This window comes from Tursiops truncatus, chromosome 10, assembly GCF_011762595.2.
Source record: "Tursiops truncatus isolate mTurTru1 chromosome 10, mTurTru1.mat.Y, whole genome shotgun sequence".
NCBI lineage: Eukaryota > Metazoa > Chordata > Mammalia > Artiodactyla > Delphinidae > Tursiops > Tursiops truncatus.
The window spans coordinates 29,605,635-29,627,399 of NC_047043.1; the positions used below are offsets into that span (position 1 = coordinate 29,605,635).

Sequence of the window (21,765 nt, forward strand, 5' to 3'; positions counted from 1 at the left end):
TATCTCTGATCCACCCTCCAGGTCAGCCACCCATAGAGTGTTTGGAAAGCAACCTAGGGTGATTCTCAGCCTTTCCAACACACTGGAATGCTCCCCAAATTTCTTTTTCTTAGACAGTTCAGACACACACACACACTCTCTCTCTCTCTCTCTCTCTCTCTCTCTCTCACATCTATAGCCTGTGTAGATACGTTGACACTTGGAAGCAAAAGAGAGGAAAGCTTTTATTATTGTTTGCCATTTGAAAATGATTATCTAGCAGGATGATGTGTATTGAAGGAGACGGCCTGCAGTTAGCATCCCGGGGAGAGCTCCCTTCCTAGACCTGGGTGAGCCTGCACTACCTCCCGGCTTCTCGACTGGGGACTACCTGGTGCCAGACTTGGACGCCGACCAACACAAATTAAAGGAATATACTGCCTCCTAGACAGGACGGGGACGCAGGAGAGTGAGAATGCTGAGAATTTTAAAGGGATCATCACCTCAGCAGGAGACCAAAAATCAGTCTCAGAAAGAGCAGCTATCCCAACAGATGGTCACCTCTAGTTCAGAAAGTCTTTGGTTCTGGGTTACCATGTGATTCCAGATGCTGTCTCCCTTGCACCCCACCACCCCCCATCCCAGCCCAGGGCCTCCACCCCTCCCCACAACAACTACTCTCTCCTCTCAGTCCTTTCTGGAAATACAGCCGTGCCTTATTTAAAATCGTGAAGTCCTCACACTGTTGGTGGGAATGTAAATTGTTATAGCCACTATGGAGAACAGTATGGAGGTTCCCTAAAAGAACTAAAAATAGAGCTACCATATGACCCAGCAATTCCACTGCTGGACATATATCCTGAGAAAACCATAATTCAAAAAGACACATACCCCCTTGTTCACTGCAGCACTATTTACAATAGCCAGGACATGGAAGCAACCTAAACGTCCATTGACAGATGAATGGATAAAGAAGATGTGTACCTATATACAACGGAGTATTACTCAGCCATAAAAAGGAATGAAATTGGGTCATTTGGAGAGATGTGGATGGACCTTGAGTCTGTCATACAGAGTGAAATAAGTCAGAAAGAGGAAAACAAATATCGTATATTAACACATATATGCGGAACCTAGAAAAATGGTACAGATGAACCTATTTGCAGGGCAGGAACAGAGACTCAGATATGGAGAGCAGACATGTAGATGCAGTGGGGGAAGGGGAGGGTGGGAGGAATTGGGAGATTAGGATTGACATACATACACTGCCATAGATAGCTAGTGGGAACCTGCTGTGTAGCACAGGGAGCTCAGCTCGGTGCTCTGTGATGATCTAGATGTGTAGGATGCGGGGGTGGGAGGGAGGTCCAAGAGGGAGGGGATATATGCGTACATATAGCTGATTCACTTCGTTGTACAACAGAAACTAACACAACATTGTAAAGGAACTATACTCCAATTCAAAAAAATTTTTTTAAAGGAAAGAAGAAAAGGAAATAAGTAAGGCACGCAGGCAGGAAGGAAGAAAGGATTCCTTTCAAGGATTCCTTTCAAGAATTTCAAGGGGATCAAGAATTGGACCCCCTTTCCCTGGGTTCTATGTTGTCATTTACCTTCATATTTTCTCTCATTTTGCTAAAGCTCATTCTGCAGTAACTAATGTATGTGTATATTAAATCATCACATTGTACATCTTTAAAAAATCACATTGTACAACCTAAATATGTATAACTTTTATTTGTCAATCATACCTCTATAAAGTTGGAGAAAAAATAAAATCGTGAAGCCCTAAAACGACACTCTGCGGGAAGGCAGTTAACCAACTTGTATTCAAAAATGAATCTAGAGGGACTTCCCTGGTGGCACAGTGGTTAAGAATCCACCTGCCAGTGCAGGGGACACGGGTCCGAGCCCTGGTCCGCGAAGATCCCACACGCCGCGGACCAGCTAAGCCCGTGCGCCGCAACTACTGAGCCTGCGCTCTAGAGCCCGTGAGCCACAACTGCTGAGTCCGCACGCCTAGAGCCCGTGCTCCGCAACAAGAGAAGCCACCGCAAAGAGAAGCCCGCGCACCGCAACGAAGAGTAGCCCCCGCTCGCGGAAACTAGAGAAAGCCCGTGCGCAGCAGCGAAGACCCAACGCAGCCAAAACTAAATAAATAAATAAATTAATTAATTTAATAAGTAAAGAATCTAGAGGTGGGAACAGGGAGTCAGGGCTTAATGGGTGCAAGGTGTCTGTTTGGGAGTGACAGGAATGCAGTGGTCGTACAACGTGGAGAGTGTACTAAACGCTACTGAATTGTTCACTTTAATAAATGGTTAATTTCATGCCATGTGAATTTCACCTCAATTTTTCTTTAAAAAAAAAAAGGATCTTCCAAGAAAGAGTAAGTCCTTCTAGAATCCTATTTACCAGCCCACATCTGACTGGGCCTCAGTCCCCTGAGGTGCTCATGGGAGGCTGTGCAGAAGAAGCGGGACCCACATTATCCGATGGTTTCACGTCCTAGCAGGACAAGAGCTTTGGAGGCTCCCAGGACAGAGAGAAAATGAAATCAGCAAGATACCCCGTAGGCTAAAATTAACTGACCCTATCTATGACCTGGACTTGTCAAGGGACTGAACTTCTCTCTTGTTCCTCCTCTGTGAGCCCAAACGTGTCTTATGAGACTACCAAGAGGGGCCCATAAAAGTGATGATAAACTCAGGCCAAATCGGTGGGGGGGCTATATATTTGGCTCCTATAACTTCATTTCTTTCTCTGCCACCAGCAAGCAGTCTCCAGGAAGTCCCCATGTCAGGCAATGCAGAATTTTTCTTAATCTATGATTTTCATCTTCAACAGCCCTGGCCAGTTCAAAATAAAGAGAAGAGAGGATGCTGGGAGCATGTCCCCTACAAATTTTAAAAAGAAAATGAAAAAGGTCTTGTCCTCCAACAAGTCGATGTGATACTTAGAAAAGAATCCTTTTGGCTGAAGAATATTTTTACTTCGTGTGTCTATATAAGTAGGCTTTTTTTTTTTAATAGAAAGCACATCACTAGTGTCTAAAACCAAACGTGGTTTTGATTGAACCAGACTTACGTTTATATCTGAAGCTCATTGGCTAACAATAGAACTGGCTTTCCCATTTGCCAACATCAATGTTGACCTGTTTTCACCTAAATTTTATAGTTGTCAGAAAAAGAAACTGTGCGCTAGTCAGTGGCATACCCTGGCCTTTCTCAGCCACACTTGCTTGCATTTTTTGCAGCTCCTTTAAATTCCCCTTGTCACAAATACTAACAATAAGGTCAAGTATTTCAGTAAGAAATATTGAATTATTATCCAACTTTGTCAAACAGCCAAGAGCCTACGAAAGCTAACCACGAACTGTAGAAGGGCAGATTAACCTCAGGCCTCCCCACCCTGCCTCCATGGCTCGAGGAAAGATTTTTGGAACCAGGGGGGCACCGGGAGGGTTGGGGGGAATGGGAACTGGATGGCTCACAATCACGTCCCAGCCCCCATCCCTCGGGAGTGTCTTGTTGCTCTCGTTTTCTGCTGCAAAGAGCCAGCTTTGATTTTTCTTGGAGAGGGTTCCAGGCACCCTAACATCTCAGTCATGCCAACACCACGAGGCTGCCCAGCTCTCCTGATCCCCTGGCCGTATCCCTGTCCATCAAGGTTAATTTCTATGACAACATAAACTTCATTGCGTAGCCAATAAACTCAAACCTGATGGAACTTGATGTGGCCAGGACGGAGAATGACGAACGGGCAAAATATCAGGGCTGGAAATAGAACTCGCTTCACCAGCCAGTGGTTTGGGAGGCATAGAGATGGATTTATGTGTGTGTGCATGTGTTTTATTTGCTCTAATAACTGTAATAGATTTCCATTAATCAATAAACTGCCTCTCGCAGAGACAGGAATAAAATGCAAGGTTCCTGATGTAAGCTTCAGGTAGAACCAGGACACTCTTCCTCATTTTCACTCTAGCCCATAGCAGCTAAGAGCACGGATCCCCTATCGCCTCAAGGGATCTGGGCGGGGCAGGGTTCTTGGGCAAGAGAGGGAGACAGAAGAATGAGGATTGGCTTTCAACTGGACGAGGAAGAGATTAGCCTGCAGGAAGGCAGCAGCCCCAGGATGAGATGTCAAAAATTTCATCCCAAGGAAATTTCCTGCTCTTTGAGCAGGGTGTGTGGCTTTGGAAGGAAGGTTTTAGTGGTTCCAAAAAACCTTCCTTGAAATGCAAATACACTGACTCCTCAAAGGTGAGGGTCGGGACACTTTTGTTCTATAAAAGAGGACGTCCACAGCGCAGGGGTAACTGGTGTGAGCTCGGAGAGAGATGCGGCGTCCATGGGAGGTCCTTCAGGGGCATGGCGGGCCTCCAAAAGAGGGGTCCAGAGGACTGGGTAGGGAAGACCCCAAAGTACTGTTTTAAAGTATTATGCAGGGTCAGTCATGAGAATAACTCTCGTGAAGTTCTTTGACTGTGTCTCATCCGGAGCATAAACATATCCCAACCATTTATACTTGTCACGCTACTGAATGCTGAAGGGTCCGACGTGCCAAGTCATCCCTCCCTTTCTCACCAAGACTCCGGTTCACTTGGTAGTAGAGGTTGAACAAGCAATCGGATAAAATATATCGATACTTTGTCCTGAAATTTTGATATTTTGTGCTGTCATCCCTCGACATTTTTATAGTGGTACTTTTGTTAAACATTAAGAATCGCACGTTTTTTTCTTCATGTTGTATATTTTGATAACATAGGTATTTCCTCTGGTTTTTGATTATCTGATATGGAATCTGGTTTCTGAAGTAGGACTCGTCTCCCACAGAGATTCTGATACTGCTTATCCCACCCCCCTCACTCTAACCCCTCTGATAATCCCCCTTGCCCATCCTGTCAGTGGAAGTGTGATTTGGAATGCTACCGAGCGCCACGAGCCGGGGGCAGCCGTCTCACCCTCTTTTTCTTTCTGGAGGGCTGTCCGTGGGATCTCCACGGTGGGGATCCATCTGCTGCCAGGTACTACACTGCAGGGTGGACGTGGGGCTGACACGAGCTCAGCTGCAGACCCAGAATGGCAAGGAAGTACTCAGCCTTCCAGATCCAGCTCAAGTGTCACCTTCCTGCTGTGCCCAGGAGCTGCTGCCTGAATGGGGCTCCTCTACCCTTGGTTCACATCACTGTTGTGGCACTTCTATGCCATGTTGTCACTTACAGCTTTATTTTTCTGTCTCTCTGAGCAGATGGTGAGTTTCCTGAGGGCATGGGGTATGTCTCATCCACTGCCATTTCCATCATTTCTAAGAAGTGTTTTTACATCAGTCTTTACTGAATGAATAAAAATGCAGCCCCTCCCTCAAGGTCAGATGAGAATTGGGGATTGTGAAGCAAACAATGACAGCTATTCTCTCAAGCAAGGGATAGGGTAAAGCTACAAATTCTTCCTCTTCTTAGCCCTCCACCTCCTTCCACCCTGTAAATGGCTTTGCACTTGTGTCTGATAATCAAGGGGCACAATAAGGCTGTGTCTATCATTAAACAGGCATCAGATGATTAATTACGTTCTAAGTTTTGTGTGATAGCACTACACCTAGTACCTGTGTCTTCCATCCTTGCCCCATTAGCACAGTTTTCTTCTTGCTTCTTTAAAATTGAAGAGATCTTTGTTATAGGTAACTCAGATAGTAAGTAGATAAAAGGTAAAATTGAGATGGAAAATCTTTTTTCAAGGTTAGCTGTCATGTACCATTTGTTTAGATGGCTAGGATATCGTGTTAATGAAGTCCAGAGTGTGGCCTTGTCTCTATAGCCAGAGCATGAAACAGCGAATAGAAAGACCTTGGACCACGACAAAGTCATGACATCTACCCTTAGCATTGAGGACAAGGGGCCTAGGGACATCAGCTTGAACCATGTTGCCAACAGATAGATCATCTTTATCCAGGAAGGAATGACACTGATGCTCTTAGACTGAAGTTCTCACTAAGTCAGACCTGGGAGCTTTATCTATGATTTTAATGAAGTCATATATAGCAGGTCTTTTTCAATAAGTTGAGCTGGAGTATGGTATGTTGGAAATTCGTATGTTGGAAATTAATTCACATGAGTATAAGAAGTTTTTAACAGAATCAGTATGAGTTTATAAAATATGAAATAGGTTCATAAAAAGTACAAAAGTAAATAAGTGCTTAATGAAAAGACAAGACAGAAGAAGCTACTCTTACAAAGGAAGGAAATGTCTCTTCCAGTGAATGAGTAAGAGAACGGCTTGGAAATAGATTCCAACCCTTCAGGTCCCCTCATCTGTCTATAGGATGATCCTGCGTAAGTGATTTGACCTCTCTGGGGTTTCATTTACTAATCTTCTACAAATTGGCCATTTTTGCCAATTCTGTGAGAAAAAATGGACCTCGTTCTCTCTCTTAATGCTAGGCAGACTCTACCTGCCTCTTAAAACTCCCCATAATTTCTCCATTCTAAAAGCCACTCCAAATCTATAGGTAAGAGTTGCTGCATGGAACCTTAGCATACCATCTAGAAGGTAATATATCACTGCCCACATTTAAGGGGAAGGTCAAGAGAGGTTAAGTGGCTTGTTCAAGGTCACACGTTTAGTTGGTAGGGATCTGGAACCCAGATCTTTTTGCCACTAACTGCTTTCCCCCTTTCTTTCTTTTCTTTTTTTTTTTTTGAATTAATTAATTTATTTTTTGGCCACAATGCATGACATATGGGATCTTAGTTCCCTGACCAGGGATTGAACCCGTGCCCCCTGCAGTGGAAGCACAGAGTCCTAACCACTGGACCGCCAGGGAATTCCCTCTGCTTCCCTCTTTCAATATACGACTCAACCCCTTAATGCAGAGTTGGCTGCATGACTGTGACAACAAGAAAGAGAAAATGGAAGACCAGCTTTCCCCCTTTGATTATATGAAAATCACCCACTTTTTCAACACCAAGCCTCCCATATACTGTGATAGAAATGAAAGGCTTGTATGACTAAATATAGATGCCAAGTATCTCACAAATACTTGAGTGTTTCAGGAAATGAGAAATGGGAAATGAAATTGGCTATAATCAGAAATCAAAACTATCCAAATTCTCTCTAGAAACTAATCACTAACTTTTTAATCTCTGTTTTGGGCAACCTGAAACATTCATGAATTCACTTAAATAAAGAATGGCATGACAGACACCTCTTATTGGGATGGATTAAGTTGAATAGAGACGCTTTCCAAGGTGCTTTGTAATGGTGCTTTTTTAAGCCTTCCACCATACTGCTTTGCCTAGAGTAGGTGTTCAATAAATATTTTCAGAAAGAAGAAAGAAAAGAAGGCAGAGAGAGCGAGAGGGAGAGAGGTCATTTCTGTTCTCTTGGGACTTGGGGAAAATGGGATATTAATTCCATATAAAGTAGACGTAAGGAAATAGTCTATAAAATGCTTTAAAACAGTTGGAGAGAAGCCTACTTGTTCAGTTAAAGAGATTTAAATGATTTAGGGCAGAGAACACTGACGCCCCATTCCCAGGCCCCTGCACAAGTACACAAAGCCGGCACACACCAGGTATCCCATCTCAGGCCTGGGTCCTCCAGGATCAGCTCTCTCCAGTACACAGTACTGCCTCTTAGTGATGCATTTCAGAAATGGGGGATCTGGGTGCTGCCCCTTTATCAGGTGGTAAGAAGGATCTCAGAGCCACTCCTGGAAACGAAAGAGCTGAAGTTGACAGGAATTTCTTGGCTTGGGCCTTCCTCTTCTAAGATGAGGCCAATGCTGCCAAATTAGGTTCATTAATACCTTCTGCAGTAACAAAATTAACATGAAATTCAACACACCTAAATGGAAAACCTTGGAAGAGATTACAGACTGGGGACTGAGGTTGGGGTAGGGTCAACATTTCTGTTCTGAATGTGCCCGTGTATTTTAAATTTATAGTTTATGTGATGTGATGTCTCTGAGTTCCTACAGGGAAGAACCCATGTTAAACCAATTGCCAAACTTAGCCATGATGTTCGGTAGAAAATTAGTTTATAAAATATGTAGAAAAATATTACTTTCAAAGAGCAACATTTTTTTAAGTGTTAAAAGAATATTTTTTAAAAAGCATTCCACTTCGGGCTCCAGCTCTATTGTGATTCAAACTATTTGGAAACCTTGTTGACTCATTTTAAGAGAATCATCTTAGTTATTATGAGTAACGATAATAGGTCCCATCAATTTTATACTTTCTATGCTGTGGATACTTTGCTAGGCTTCCTCATATCTCATTAACTCATTTACTTTCTCCATTATACAGATGATAAAGGAGATTGTGTCTAAAGTTTTAGCTTAGGAATATAGTCTCTGGAATCAGGCAGATCTAGGCTTGAGTCTTAATGGCTGCGTAACTTGGGCAAGTCTGAGCCTCAGTTTCTTCATCAGTAAAATGGGGATAAAAACAATACTACCTCCTTCATAGGTTGCTGAGAAGATTGAGATAAGTCATGTGAAACATTAAGTCAAGTGCCAAGGGCATAGTCCAGTGTGCCATGAAAATTAAATGTTGTTAAGTATTATTATTATTTGATCACATCACCAAGTACCAAATACAACTTTTCCCCAAGAGGAAATTAAAACAATGGCCATCAGTGCCATCCCAAGAGGGGAAGGAGGTAAATCATCTTCTGTCCCCATTCCTTTCTCCCCGGGATGTTCATATTAGTGAGATGAGGGCCAAGCAAACTTCAAGGACAGCTACAGAGGACGAAAATACTGAGAAAATAGTTGCTGGGGTGTCCTTTGTGCATTGCAGGGGAGGGAGCGGCCAGCAGGAAAAGGAAGGACCAGGGTTTAGGAGGATGATGGGAAGAAGAAAGGCCATAAGGAGGACTTTGGGGACCTGATTACCGGTACGAGCCTCTCTACCTGCTCCTAACGTCCCTTCCTTCTCTCACTCCTGCAAGCCCCGAGAAGAGACTGTCAGGGAGCACCAGGCACCCCTGCTCTCTGGGAAGCAACTTCTGGGTGGCATGAGCCGGCAGCAGTGTGCAGCCTTGCCCCACAGAGCCCCACAGCGGCTCTGGCATCTCCCCGGGAAACAAGAAAGCAGCGTCTTACATGTGTGGCGTATTCTAAAACAAAATAAGAACTGCGAGATTTGATGGACTCTGACAGGGGGAAGAAGGGACTGAAAAAGATGGAACAAAGATGCCATTTTAGAATTATTGGCTTGGGTTCAGGATTTCACTATTTTCTATGGCAAGGAGCAAGTAAAAAATTCCCTCCTATTGATGAGTACTTTTTTATAGTCGGTGAAAGCCAAAGGGCTCGGGGCTTCCGACTATTCCCTCCCGGGGCACCTGGGAGCCGGTCCTCTGGATAACTCAGAAAAGAGCTGGATGGACAGCAGGCAGGAGACTCAAAGGCCCCCAGCAAGCAGCATGAAGGAGGCACGGGTGCAGGAGGACAGACTGTGTTTTCAGCTAGGATTCTGTGATCTCCCTGCCAAACGGGGGTTTACAAAGCAAAAACCTCCAGAGAATTCTCATACTTTCTGGCTTATTCTCCTGGTGTTCATCTTAACAGGAATCAGCTGTTTGCCTTCTCACTTCTCCAGCATGTTGCCGAGGAGAATTTAGCATCTGGTCTGGCTATTATTAAAAACAAGAACATCCTGCTCCGTTGGGAGAACAGCACCACTGGCAAGAAAAGGACAGAGATGTTTGCATCCAGGATCCCAAAGATGGGTTTCGGTTCAATATCTGCCCTCGCTCCTACTCACGCCCCCTCCCCACCCAGGCTTTCATTTAAAAATTTCCCAATGCATCTGTCATTTGCATCGTGGTCTCTTTCTGAAACAGAGAGATGGAGTGTACTTTTTCCTTTCACTGGGAGGCAGGAATCACTGGAGTTGTTCAAACACTGACCCGCTCCTGCTGTGTGATAAAGTTGAACTACCAGAGGAAATTTTTTTTTTTTTTTTTTTTACAACTGCGGAAATGAAAAAGTAAACAAGACCGGAGCTGCATCGGTATTCAGGCTCCAGCTTTTTTGTTGTTGTTTTTGTCTTTTGCTTTTTTTAAGCATTGGGCTAGGAGCCTGAAGGAACCGTATAATATGAAAAACCCTGAGAGGTTTTATTAGCCAATAAAAAAAAAAGCTGAGTTCCCATTAACCACTTAACTCCTTGCTAACGTTCCGCCCTTTCTTCCCTCCTGGATCCTTCTCTCCCTCTGACGCCCGTGAAGAATGAAATTTGGTCCATCGGTCTCTCCCCGCATGATCTGAGTTCCCAGTGTGTCCCAGAAGTTGTGGTGGAGAATTACATTCAGTAATTGTCTCTGCATTTCTCATCTGTAAAACCACTAATAAGATCTTGATAAGGAGTCAGATTTTCTATGCCCCCAAATCCACACCCAGAAAGACTCCCTGAGCACACCGCTAAAAGGAGAAAGGTCATTGTGATTTTCAAGATTTCAATACTAAATGACTGTTAGAGAAAAACAGAATCGGTCTAAGACATTGCTGGAATATGTCATGATTCCCACAAAACGCTCCTCTCGTTTCAGGGCAGAAGAATAGAGAGAATAGAGAGAAACTCACAGAGAAACAGAAAGTGAAACTGGCCAGAGTTGTTGCACTGTCAGAGACGGATGCAGTTATAAAAAAAATAAATGACCTAATTTAGGAAGGAAAGGATGTCCAAGGAGATTTAAATCATAAAACCGTTGTATTAAGGCTCCCACGATTACACATGTCATGCGGTTTTGTGTGTTTGCTTTTGCTGTTTTTAAATGAGACATTTGCACATTTATATCAATCCATCATCCGATTGCATTTTGGGAGTTCCTGGTACCCTCAGCTCTCAAAGACCCCCTTCAGCTCTGCCACTGTATCCTGTATCTCCTAACTCCACTGATCTCACTCTATCTTCCTTCCATCCCCGCATCCGGGCTACCCCTGGTACTTTGGGTTCTCCAGTAGAAATGTCCCAAGGCAGAAGGAGTACAGGGCCACATGAGACCTTGTTGCAATTTTGTGTTCTGGTCTCATTTAGTGTTGTGAAGACAAAACTAGTTCTTGAAGGGCTTGTGTGGAAGAACTTTTGCTTGTCCCCATTCCCTCCCCCCTCCCATTTTTTTAGCAGTTTGCTAGATGGTCTTGGTTTCTCTATAAGGATGACAGGTTGGGGGGTGGGGGGCAGGGGTGGGATTCTTTCCATCCTATTGGCTGTGGAGTGGCACAGAAAGACCTGGGACAAAAAGACAGCAATCATGACGTGAGCTACCTTTGCCATGCTAAAACATAAAGCAGGTTTTCCAGAAAGCCCCACTGAGTGGTCAGACATCATTGCAACAAGATAATAAGCAAATGAAATTAAAATAAATTTTAGTAAAAGTTCAGTGGGTTTCCAGAAACTTGATCCTTCTGCTTTCCAACTGGTTGAGCATGTCTGTCCAGGACAGCAGGGCCGGGTGAATCACAAAACGCTTGTGAATAAATGCGTTACAAAAATGAGTAATAACCCTTCTCAGATGTCCATGTCACCGTGCTCCTGACATCTCAGGGAGGCATCCAGTGGCCCCTGTCCCTTCTAAATAACCTATTTGAAGAAGAGTAGGTGCTTGTGGGATGGTGTGATTTTTGCAGAATTTGAGGCAAATAAATACTGTGTCAAGGGGTATCTGTGTGTGTGCTGAGCTTCGTCTTTCCCTGAAGGTTGCTCGGGCACCTCTTCCCATGCCTCCACCCTCCTCCCTCCCCGCCTCCCTCCCTTCAGGTGTGCCTGCACCCATCACACACACACACACACACACACACACACACACACACACACACACAAACACCCCTTAGTATACTGCCCTTTACATCTTCAGTAGATCCTTTGCCAAATTTTGATGAATAACTTTTTAAAAAATTTCATTTCCAAGGCCTCCCGACTGAATGCTGTGAAGCCCCCGGGGGAGCCACAAAGAAGCTGGAGGAGGAGGGAGATGCCCTCGCCTTTGCTCAGAGCTCATAATTTAAATGAGAGCCATCCATGTATTGGTTACTACCTGGCCTTACTTAAGCATCTTCTGCAGACCCAAGGAGAGAGCCCAGGAAGGAAGATCAGAGGTGGTAGAGCAGGGATTGGAGTAGCCCGGTACCCACAGCGCCAGTGAGCAGCCAGTTGTTACCCACATGTTCTCTGCACCAACACCCGGACAGCTCAGGCATCCTTCGAAGGATCCTTCCCGAGCCCTTCAGACCCGATTCGAGGAGCAGATGCGTGTGTTTGCCTGGGGTCTCACAGGAGAGCTGGCCCCCACTCACCGAAACGGAGGAAGTCAGTTGTCCCCAGAAAAACTTAGAGCCTGTAAGATAGCGGTCTTATCATACCACCCGCCCCTCCCCTCCCCCACCAAAAAAAACCCTGTTTCCTAGGGCAGGTCTCTAAAATGGCGTTAAGTGATTAGGTCAGAGATTGAAACTGGATTGCCCACTGTTAACCTGATCATCTAGGTAGGGTTGTTTGCTCACATCAGACCAGCCGGTACCTGCATTTGTACCCTGGCTCTTGGCTGGGTCAGTGCACCGAACCACCCACTTCCAGAGGGGATGAAAACTCAACACGTGCAGATCTGGGGGCCCTGCCCTCCCTGTGAACAAGGGCTTCCTCTACCTCCTCCCTGGCCTTTTCAGACTGTTCTCAAATCCCATAAATATAAACATGTGGCTCTTCAACCGCATCTGTAGATAATAACTTCAGGGGGCTTCCTGTTTACACGGCAATACCCATTTCCCAGCCAAATAAACTCTGCGACGGAGAGCCGAGGTGTTTATGGGGCCAGTCTCGGCCGGGATCGAGTTAACAGGAAACACCCACTCTCCAAGAAATGTCTGATGATTAAATATTTGTGGGGCAGGGGGCACAAAGGGTCAAAAACACTGGAGAAATTGCTTTCTTCTTCCGCCTGTCGTTTCCAGTGAGAAACAGAAGCAGCCATGATAAATACAGCCCAGCCGGCCAGGCCTAGCAAAGCCCCACAGCCGTGCTGTTCGCTGGCTGCAGGGCCTGGGAAGCGGGGAAGATGGAGGAAGTGCAGACTGGAGAGTCAGGAGCCTCTGTCCCGACACATACAGCCCTCGGGGTGCCATGAGGTGGAGGGACGGGACAGGCGGATGGGCCTCCATCCCTGGGGAGTCCCTCAGTCTCCTCTGGCCGTCCTGTTTCAATGAGCATCGTATTCTCGCACCAGCTCTGTCCAGAAAGCCTAAGAAGTTAGAGCCTTTAGCCCAGTCGTTCTTAATCGGGGCGATTTTGCCCCCCAGGGAGCACCTGGCAACGTCTGGAGACATTTTTCATTGTCACAACTGGGCGGACGCTACAGGCATGTAGCAGGTAGAAGCCAGGGACGCTGCTGAACACCCTACAATGCACAGGACAGTCCTCCCTGCACACACGCCGAAGAATTATCCAGCCTGAAGTGTCGGTAGCGCCAAGGTCTAGCCCAGTGCCTTTCCATAAACCAAGAAACTGAGACCCCGAGGAGGAGAGTGATTTGCTCCTGCGGGAGAAAGCTGGAGAGGCCGAGAAGGCCACCATGCCCACCTCCCGTGCAGTGCCTTTTAAAGCCACACAGATGTTTAATTTAAAAGGATAAATAAATATACATCCTCAAAGAGTTGCAAACAAGTTCCCTGGCCTAAGTTCACCCAAGTGCTTTTAGGATGTCTCCCAGGCTTAGAAATGAGCTGTTTCCAAGGTCTCTCAGAAAACAGTGCCAAAGGGGTAAGAATGAGCAGATCTAAAAGGCAGCCTCTAACTCCTAGCGTGATGTGGGCCCCCCGCCAGTGACTGCGCTTGTCGGCACCGAGGTTTCCCCGTCCCTCTCTAGAGCTGTGATAAGTCAAGGCATACGGACGGACAGCACGGGACAGAAAGCAAGCAACCGCTCTACCCCAGGCCCTCGACCTTCTCGCAGGGGAGGGACTTACCAAAAATAAACAGCGGCCCAGAAAAAAAAGTTTCCAAACTAGAGTTAGCCTCACTAGTAGTAGAATTTTTCTGAGGCTAGAGCTCTCCAGGCCAAGGTCCGTTTTCACTCATCCTTGCCTTTGGTTGACTTTCTTTTTAAGAACCCAAAAGAGATGTCAGAAGGCAAACAGACTACCCCCTACGGCTGGGCTGCCTGAGCTCTTGTGACTACAGTCAAGGGTTCACTTGTCGGCCCTATTCATGTGCCCAGAGATTAGCATCGTGGAACCATCGAGGCTGCTGTCTTTCTACCCTGACTCGTCCCCCTGGTTGCAATAAGGGGCTTTACCCAAGGATGGGGTGAGCACTCCTTCCTTCAGACAACAGGCTGATAAGGAAGCCAGCGCACTGCTAGATTCTTCACCCACCCCTCTCTCGGGGTAGGCCAAAACAAGAGCCCAGCGCTTACCAAGACGGTTTTCCTCTCACCAGTAATATAGGATCTCTGCTCTCATCCAGCCCAGGCAAGTCCTACGACCAATAAGTGCCCAGGTGTATGCAGGAGTAGGTGTCAGACTAGAGAAGAAACCGCGGATGAGAAAAGACCCAGTGTACACACATGACAAAACCAAAAAAGCCATTTTATTGAAAATTAAATTCAAACTTCAAATTAATATTACAATCATGGAAAAAATGCCAAATAATTCAATTTACAGTTGCAACATACAATACAAATAGTCCCTTTGAAGTTAAGAGTAAACTCATCCACAATCATGACCTGTGGCACAAAGCAGAATTTGTACAATATGTGCACCGAAAGCAAATCTTGGGCAACAGCGACTGGAAAAAAATAAAAATGAAAAGCTTGTATTTACACAAAATGCTACAAATACTTTTGTTCCACAGAAATCTAAGAATGGTAAAGCATATCCAAAAAAAATGGAATTTTATTCAAAATACCTAAGAAATTACTGTAAGTTATGGTTTTGGCTGATATATTTCAAAGTACTGCATGAAGAAGCAAACAGTTATTTGTAAACATGAAGTAAACAAACATCTAAAAAATTCCCACATAGAAAATATGTTTCAAACGTGTTATCTTTTTAAGAACAACAAATTCAAGGTTTGGAAGAGTCGTCTTTTATTTATTTTATTTATTATGGTTCTTTCGAATGTCATAGGTATAATTCTTGTTTTTGCTAATGCTTTGTGTTTCCATGCGTTCACCTAGACTCTGAGTCAGTCCCTTTCCTGGGAATGGAGGGAACTCTTTCAGCCAGCACATACATCTCTTCCCCTCTGAATCTGCAATGGATGGGCCCCAATGGTGTACAGTTCTCTGCTCACTTTTAAAAGGCCCTGGTGGGGGTAAGACGGCCTGAAGAGCGAACCACAGCTGATCTGTTGAGTCTTTCAGTTCCAACCTGGATGTCATTTCACACACACAAAAAAACTAAAGCTTCGGTACCTGTCCTGGAACTCTGACATAGTTTAGAACAGGTTAAAAAAGTGGCTGTATTGGTCACGCTGTAAACCATGCCTTTTTAATCTGAAGGAAGTAGAGTGCTGGCTAGTTCATGGTTCCACAGTAGCAGTAAGGCTTTGCTTTGGTCTTGAAATCACAAATCATACACGTGACCCAGTGCAAATTAAGGATTTGGTTAAAAAAGAAAAAAAAAAAAAAGATAGAAAAATTTAAACCCCCGGGCTAAAAAAGGGCTGAATTTGATCTAAGAAATGTAAATTACCCCATTGGAATGGTTTGAGTGAGGGGAGAAGGAAGAAGTGCTTGAATTTTTCCCAAGAAAAAAAAAAGAAAACTTTTAAAGTGTTTCTGGGTTGCTGCCTGCAGCCACTATACTAACATTTCAACACAAAAGCATCCCTCAAGTCACTTAGTATGTGTACTGTAAACTTAAAAAAGCCCTTTCAACATTAAAAAGAATGTACAGATATAGTACCTTTTTTATTAAATAGGGTACAGCTGGCACTGGCAGTAACATTTTTCTGTCAATTAATTAAGATTGAAATGTGTAACCAGACACTGGCTTTTTTAAGTGCTACTGAAACAAACACACATATTTTACACTTACAAATAAATGGACAGTGGCTTGCTTCAAGCTACCACACACAAATAATAAATAGTATCAATTACTACTTCCATCTTCAGTAATAGGAAAGTGGCTTATTTATCTAAGCATACTTGGTATACAACCTTTAGAAGGCAAAGTGTTTTGTTTTGGTTGGGCTTGGTTTTCCCCTCGATCTTTATTAGGAGGAGTCAGGGTGAATTCCCAGGCGAGGAGCACAGGTCCAATGGCCCACGAGCCGTCCCAAGATGCTTGGTGCTCTATGAGGTGGGCTGGACGATGACCCGGGAGCAAGGGGCCTCTGGGGCCGGAGGCAAATCTCTAAAGGTTCTGCCTGGGGGCGGGCACAAGCTTTAAATGAAAGGGCCCTGACCTGTGGGGGAGGTGGGTGGGGATCTGCCTGGTGGTGTCGTGAAGTGGTCCTGGCTTGGATCAAGGATCCACACTTGAGAATCTGCCACGTGGCCGCCAGGAGTGGTCAAAGTGCATCCGACAGGAGGGCTTCGGCTCAAATTCATACGCAGTAGTAGACACCAAATTCCACCTAGCTTTGCCTTCCCTTCGCCCCCCCCATGGTGAGAAACATGAATATCAGAGGCTGTATTATGGGTCCCCACTGCCTGTATGTTCTCAGATCAGCTGCCTGCTGGAACTTGCCTGCTCCTTCAGAGGACCCTGCTCCCAGAAGACAAGGACTTAACTCTGCTCCTTTAAATGCAAATTCTGTGGGAAGCTGCCGGTGGGCCCGGGGCTAAGGCAGATTTGGGTTCCCCTGACTTACTGTTTGGTAAGGCGTTTTGGGTAACACTCCCTGGAGCAGTTCTGCTTTCCTGTACCGTGTGTGTATCACGACTGATCCTTCAGCCACATGTGTGGCTTTAAGCTGACTACGTCTTCACTGGTGATGTTGAGTTTTGCTTTAACTCTGAAACCACAGAACATTGTTCTGCAGTTCAAGGATTCACTTGTGCTTGTCTTTTTAATATGACAAGAGTCATCATTATTTCAAAGAAATTAGGAAACCACATCACTCCAGCATTTTATGCTGACAATGAGCAACATAAGTGATAAAGGACTAAGGGTTGCTTTTTAAATCTCTGATTATTGCTTTTTAAAAGGCAAAGCTGTGTTAGAGGCAATCAAAGATCGGAAAAGAACTAACATAACATTTCCTTCATACATCACAAAAACAAGCTACATCTAAAATATTTGGAGATGGAAGTATTTTTAAAAATCACATTGTGTCTGGATGAACTGAAATTGCTTAGCAATATTTCAGATATGGCTCTAGCCCACTGAAGGAATTTGTTATTTAATAAAGAGCACTTTTAGAGACCGAAGTCAACATATCAATACACTAAGAAATGTTTCAAGGGTCCAAATGTCATTAAATAATTATAAATATATCTTTAAAGTTATATGACCATTCACGTTAGCAAGTTACCTCAGATTTTACACATATTCATAATTTAAAAAAAAAAAAGAAGACAAATAACACACAGCCAAACGCAAACACTATCTCTACCATTATGGCTATAATAAGGTATTGCCATTTTCAGTTTTGCATAAAAGAAGAAGGGGTTAGGTGGGAAGGGGGCAGTTCGGGATCGGATTTCTTTTTGGTTAAATGGGAAAAGGAAAAAAAAAAGTCTAAAAAGGTAAAATAAAATAATCTATCCTGATCGGTACTTTCTGAAGTCACTTTCTTAAAGTAGGAAAAAATTAAAATAAAAACAACTGAACCAAACAGTTCAAATGAGTACTTGCAGAAGGTGTGAAAGCCGAAGTTTGGAACAGTTACTCTGAATGGATGGCAAGGGAACGGAAGCTTTCTTTCTGCCCCTTTTCCCTCCGCGGGCACCTGGACCGGCTGTGTAAGTGGGTCTGCCGAGGGCACTGGTCCACACACAGCGGCACCGTGAGGGTGTGTGGTTTCAAAGCACAGGGGACAAGCGTCTTTGCTTTTCCTCCTGAACTTGGAGTCCACCTCTCTGAACTGGCATCTGAACAGGTTACTGAGGATAACAGACCAAATGACAACAGCAACAAAAGTACCTTTTTTTCCTTTGTTTGCTCGCAAAGGTACATGTTTAAAGAGAGAATGATCTGAAATCTGATTAGGATTGTCTCTCTTGGGCCTCTTGCTTCTCAAGAGCTACCCTCTGAGGGTTGCAAGATCATGACAGAGTGAGTGAATGCCAAGACAAAAAAAAAAAAAAAAACCTTCTAAAAGATAGGCACTTTGTAGATAGGCTAGTTGATATACATATATACGCACTCTCTATATATGTATATGTTGGTACGTTTGGGATGTGGCTCCCAGAGACCGCTGGGCCACTGCTGAGGAAGTTTCAATAGGGTCGCCAAACAGATTCATCCATTCTGCCACTAGAATTCAAAACGGTGGGGGAACTGCTGTGGCTTCCGTCGGCGTCAACGCCATCGTTCTGGTTAGGCAGGTTTGCGTTTAAGAGCGCGCTGCCGTTGGAGGTGGTGGTGCACGGCGGTAGCATTCTGGAAGGAGACCGGTCTCCCCCGGGCACCATGGGGAACTGATAGGATCCTGATGAGGTGCCGTAGTAGAGATATGGAGTGCTGCTGGTCTGGAAGGGTCCGCTCTGGCTTTGGGAGGAGCCGGGGTAGGGTGGTGGCAGGTAGGTGTGGTAGTGAGTGGTGGCGGACATACCGAGGGACATGCCTGAGGTGACTGGCGGGGTATAAGTAAAGGTGGCTGGATAGTGCATTCGTGGGTTGGAGAAGCGGCTCTCAGTGAGGGATGAAATGCTTGAGAACTGCCTGGGGTCTGAAAAAGGGCCCAGTTCTGAAGCACCTAAAAATTACAACAGAAGATGGGGAGGGGGGAGGGAAACATCTGTAAATAGCAGTTAAAATCACGAAAGAATTTATTTATTTTTTTTACAAGAAAAGAAAGAAAACTTCAGCTTTCCCCCAAAGGAACAGCAAGCCACAAACAGACTTTCAAATGCACCGGTCACTACACAGACTTCTGGGGCTTTTCTGTTTGTTTGTTTTTCACTTTACAGTCTTAGCAGCGTTGAGCCTCAAGTTCTTCACCCCCAGAGAATCCCAAAGGGCTTTAAAAGCCCAAATGTGTGCTAGGTCGTGTGTGTAAACCAACCCAACACTCTGATCAGACAGATTCACTCACCAGACTTTAAGACTGAATCCTCATTGATGTTTTTTCCCCTCTCTTTTTGTTCCTTGTTGTACCTCAGATATTTGAAAGTGACCTTTTTACTAAGTCGGACAACGTTTCTTTTCCTCAACCCAATATAAAGAAATTCCAAAGTGATCCGTTTTGTTTGGGGTACTCTTAGCAGGGCCCCTTGTCAATGAAGGAACGTCAAAAAGATACCCTAGCATGGGCCTATCACTTCAACTCTTAAAATAATGTGAAATCCTGTTTTATTCCTCATCTTGGTAACAGATTTCAAAAAAAAATCTAACTAGATTTCAATGTTTTCTGGAACTATCTTACTTATCTGGGGGTGTATAGGGAGTGTCTGACCCTTAGAAATTCTCCCAAGGGTCATAAACTAGCAGGTTTTGAAAGTGGGTGGGGGGAAGGCTTGGTACCTAGGAATCACTGCATTTCAAGTCTTGATGGGAGAAGTAGGACCTGATTAAGGCCACGTGCCAACAGCAGCTTTGGGGAAAGGCTCGCTGGTAGAGGAGATAAAGCAGGAGGGTACCTCACCATCCACCCTCCGGATCCCTGTACCACATCCTACAGAATTAGCTTCAGGCCAGTTTGAACTGGGAACCTGAAGCAAAGACAGCTTTCCTCTAAAATGTAAAGTCCTTTAACTTCTAAAGCTAACAGGGTGCCTCCTTAATAGGTATTTCTGGCACTTAACTTATGAAACCACAGTTAGAAACTACTTCGTGTGGAAATTAGTTTTCGGAAATGCCAAAAACTTATAGTTGTGATCTTTAAAGACAGAGTTATGAATTTCTAACACTGACAGAACTGTGACAAGCTGTTTTATAATACCAGTGTTCTTAAGATTTTGTTCACACCTAAAATCTTCCAATCCTTTGTATCTCATACATTTGCTTTTCCTACCGCTTTTGTCTGTAAGAGAAAGCACTCAGCAATTCTTGAAGGTCTTAGTGAGCAGGTACTTCTTCAGCTTCCATTTTCTTAGCCACGTTCTTGGATACTATAATATTTATTAAACGAATCATCCCAATATTTTTCTTTCAAGGTGCTGATCGAGAGTTGTTCATTTTTTGTTAAAATGCACACTGCCTGTGTTCTTTATAAAATGCTCGGGTCAAGTGCCGTGATGTGCACTGATAGCAAGAAGTGACTACTTCAAAGCAATATATCGTTAACAAGGTGTTTCTCACTCATGGACAGTCCCAATCAGACAGCCCCACCCAGCCCAGCCCAGCAATTGTGAAAAGTCTCACCTGCCTGGCTCTTCTTACTGAGAGTGGAAGGCCAGAGGCAGAAGTCAGAGGTGGCAGTGTCATCATCTGTAAAATGAGGGGATGAGCTCTAAGTTCCCTTCCGGCTCTAACGTTCTATCACCGTGAATCCCAAGACAGGAGGAGAAGCAACGGCCTTGGGGGTGGGGAAGGGGAGGCAGAGAAGGTCCCACCCCTCACAGTACCTTCCCAGAATCCACAGGCCCATAAGCAGAGAGTCAAAAGCTGGTGAGCAGCTTCTAATACCAGAAGCAAACACTTTCAAGATGACAAACCAAAACTAGCACAGTCTGGGCAGTTACTCTCTGCTTTTTATAAATTCTTCCATCCTCCGCTGGCCTCTCCCTAACGCCACCCAAATAGGAAATTCTGACAAGCTCAGGTGTGAAAAGGTACAAGAAGTGATTAGGACAGAATCGCCAACGGGGCCAGATGAGATCTGCCATCTCCCTGCCCTGTGCTTCTGTAGTACCTGAACAATGTGAGCAATTTCAAATGGAAAGACGGCACCCTTACAACACCAGCGTTTTCCCCCCACGGGAGCACAGAGCTCACACAGGTAGGCTCAGCAATGTAAAAAATGCTTCTCGTGGGTATTTATACTTAAAATATACTGTCGCCATAATTAAAATTCCAGGTGGGTTCCCTGATTTTGAGGCAGAAGCCTCATTAAAACCCTTTATGTGGGGACCCTGCCAGTAAACTCCAGTGTGGTTTTGAATTTCTCTCTCCACCTCCCACCCCCAACTTCTCGATTGTACCTGATACATTTGTCTGATGTTTTTATTATCCATCACATGCCAGGATCACTCTACCTTTTTGGCTTCTAAATGCCCGCTAATGCAAATGGACATTCATCTTTCAAGTAATGAGCTCTGGCTGTGGTTTACAGAAAATAATGCAACAAACTTCCGCTGGCTTTACAGAACTCTGACCAATGACTTCTAGTCATTTGAGACTGTCATGTCTTGAGGATTAACTCCTTCTGGGCAAAGAGAGCTCAGGAGGACTTTAAAGGGATGATACGGTAATTTTTATGTTACAAAAAATAAAATTTTCTAGAACTTAGTTATTTCGTGTTACACTGCAATGTGTTCTGTAGGAAGAAATTTTAACAACTTGCTGCAGTATCATGTGAGAGCTCTTATATAATAATCAATGATGGGGAGATGGAAGGAATTCTAAACTTAAAAAGAAAGAACTTAAACCCCTTCCTAACCTTCGATTATTTATAATAATTATTATAGAAGCAAAGGATATAACTAAATTTTCTTTCATTGAATGGGGTGGTAC

The 21,765-nt window shown here is 44.5% G+C and overlaps 1 protein-coding gene across 6 annotated transcripts in view; it reads right to left on the reverse strand.

Annotated features, from left to right (window-relative positions):
* Nucleotides 1-21,765, reverse strand: part of RUNX2 (RUNX family transcription factor 2) — a 314,495-nt gene that overhangs the window by 86,998 nt on the left and 205,732 nt on the right. For 2 of the 6 annotated variants that reach the window (XM_073810668.1, XM_019949876.3), the window contains one exon: nucleotides 14,550-18,847. The exons of 3 other annotated variants lie outside the window; for them this stretch is intronic. In XM_073810668.1, coding sequence (XP_073666769.1) covers nucleotides 18,369-18,847 — 479 coding nt within the window. In that variant the 3' untranslated portion in view covers nucleotides 14,550-18,368. Of the gene's footprint in view, nucleotides 1-14,549; nucleotides 18,848-20,454; nucleotides 20,521-21,765 lie in introns of those variants that run through there. One more of the 6 variants, XM_033864133.2, reaches the window with a different exon arrangement.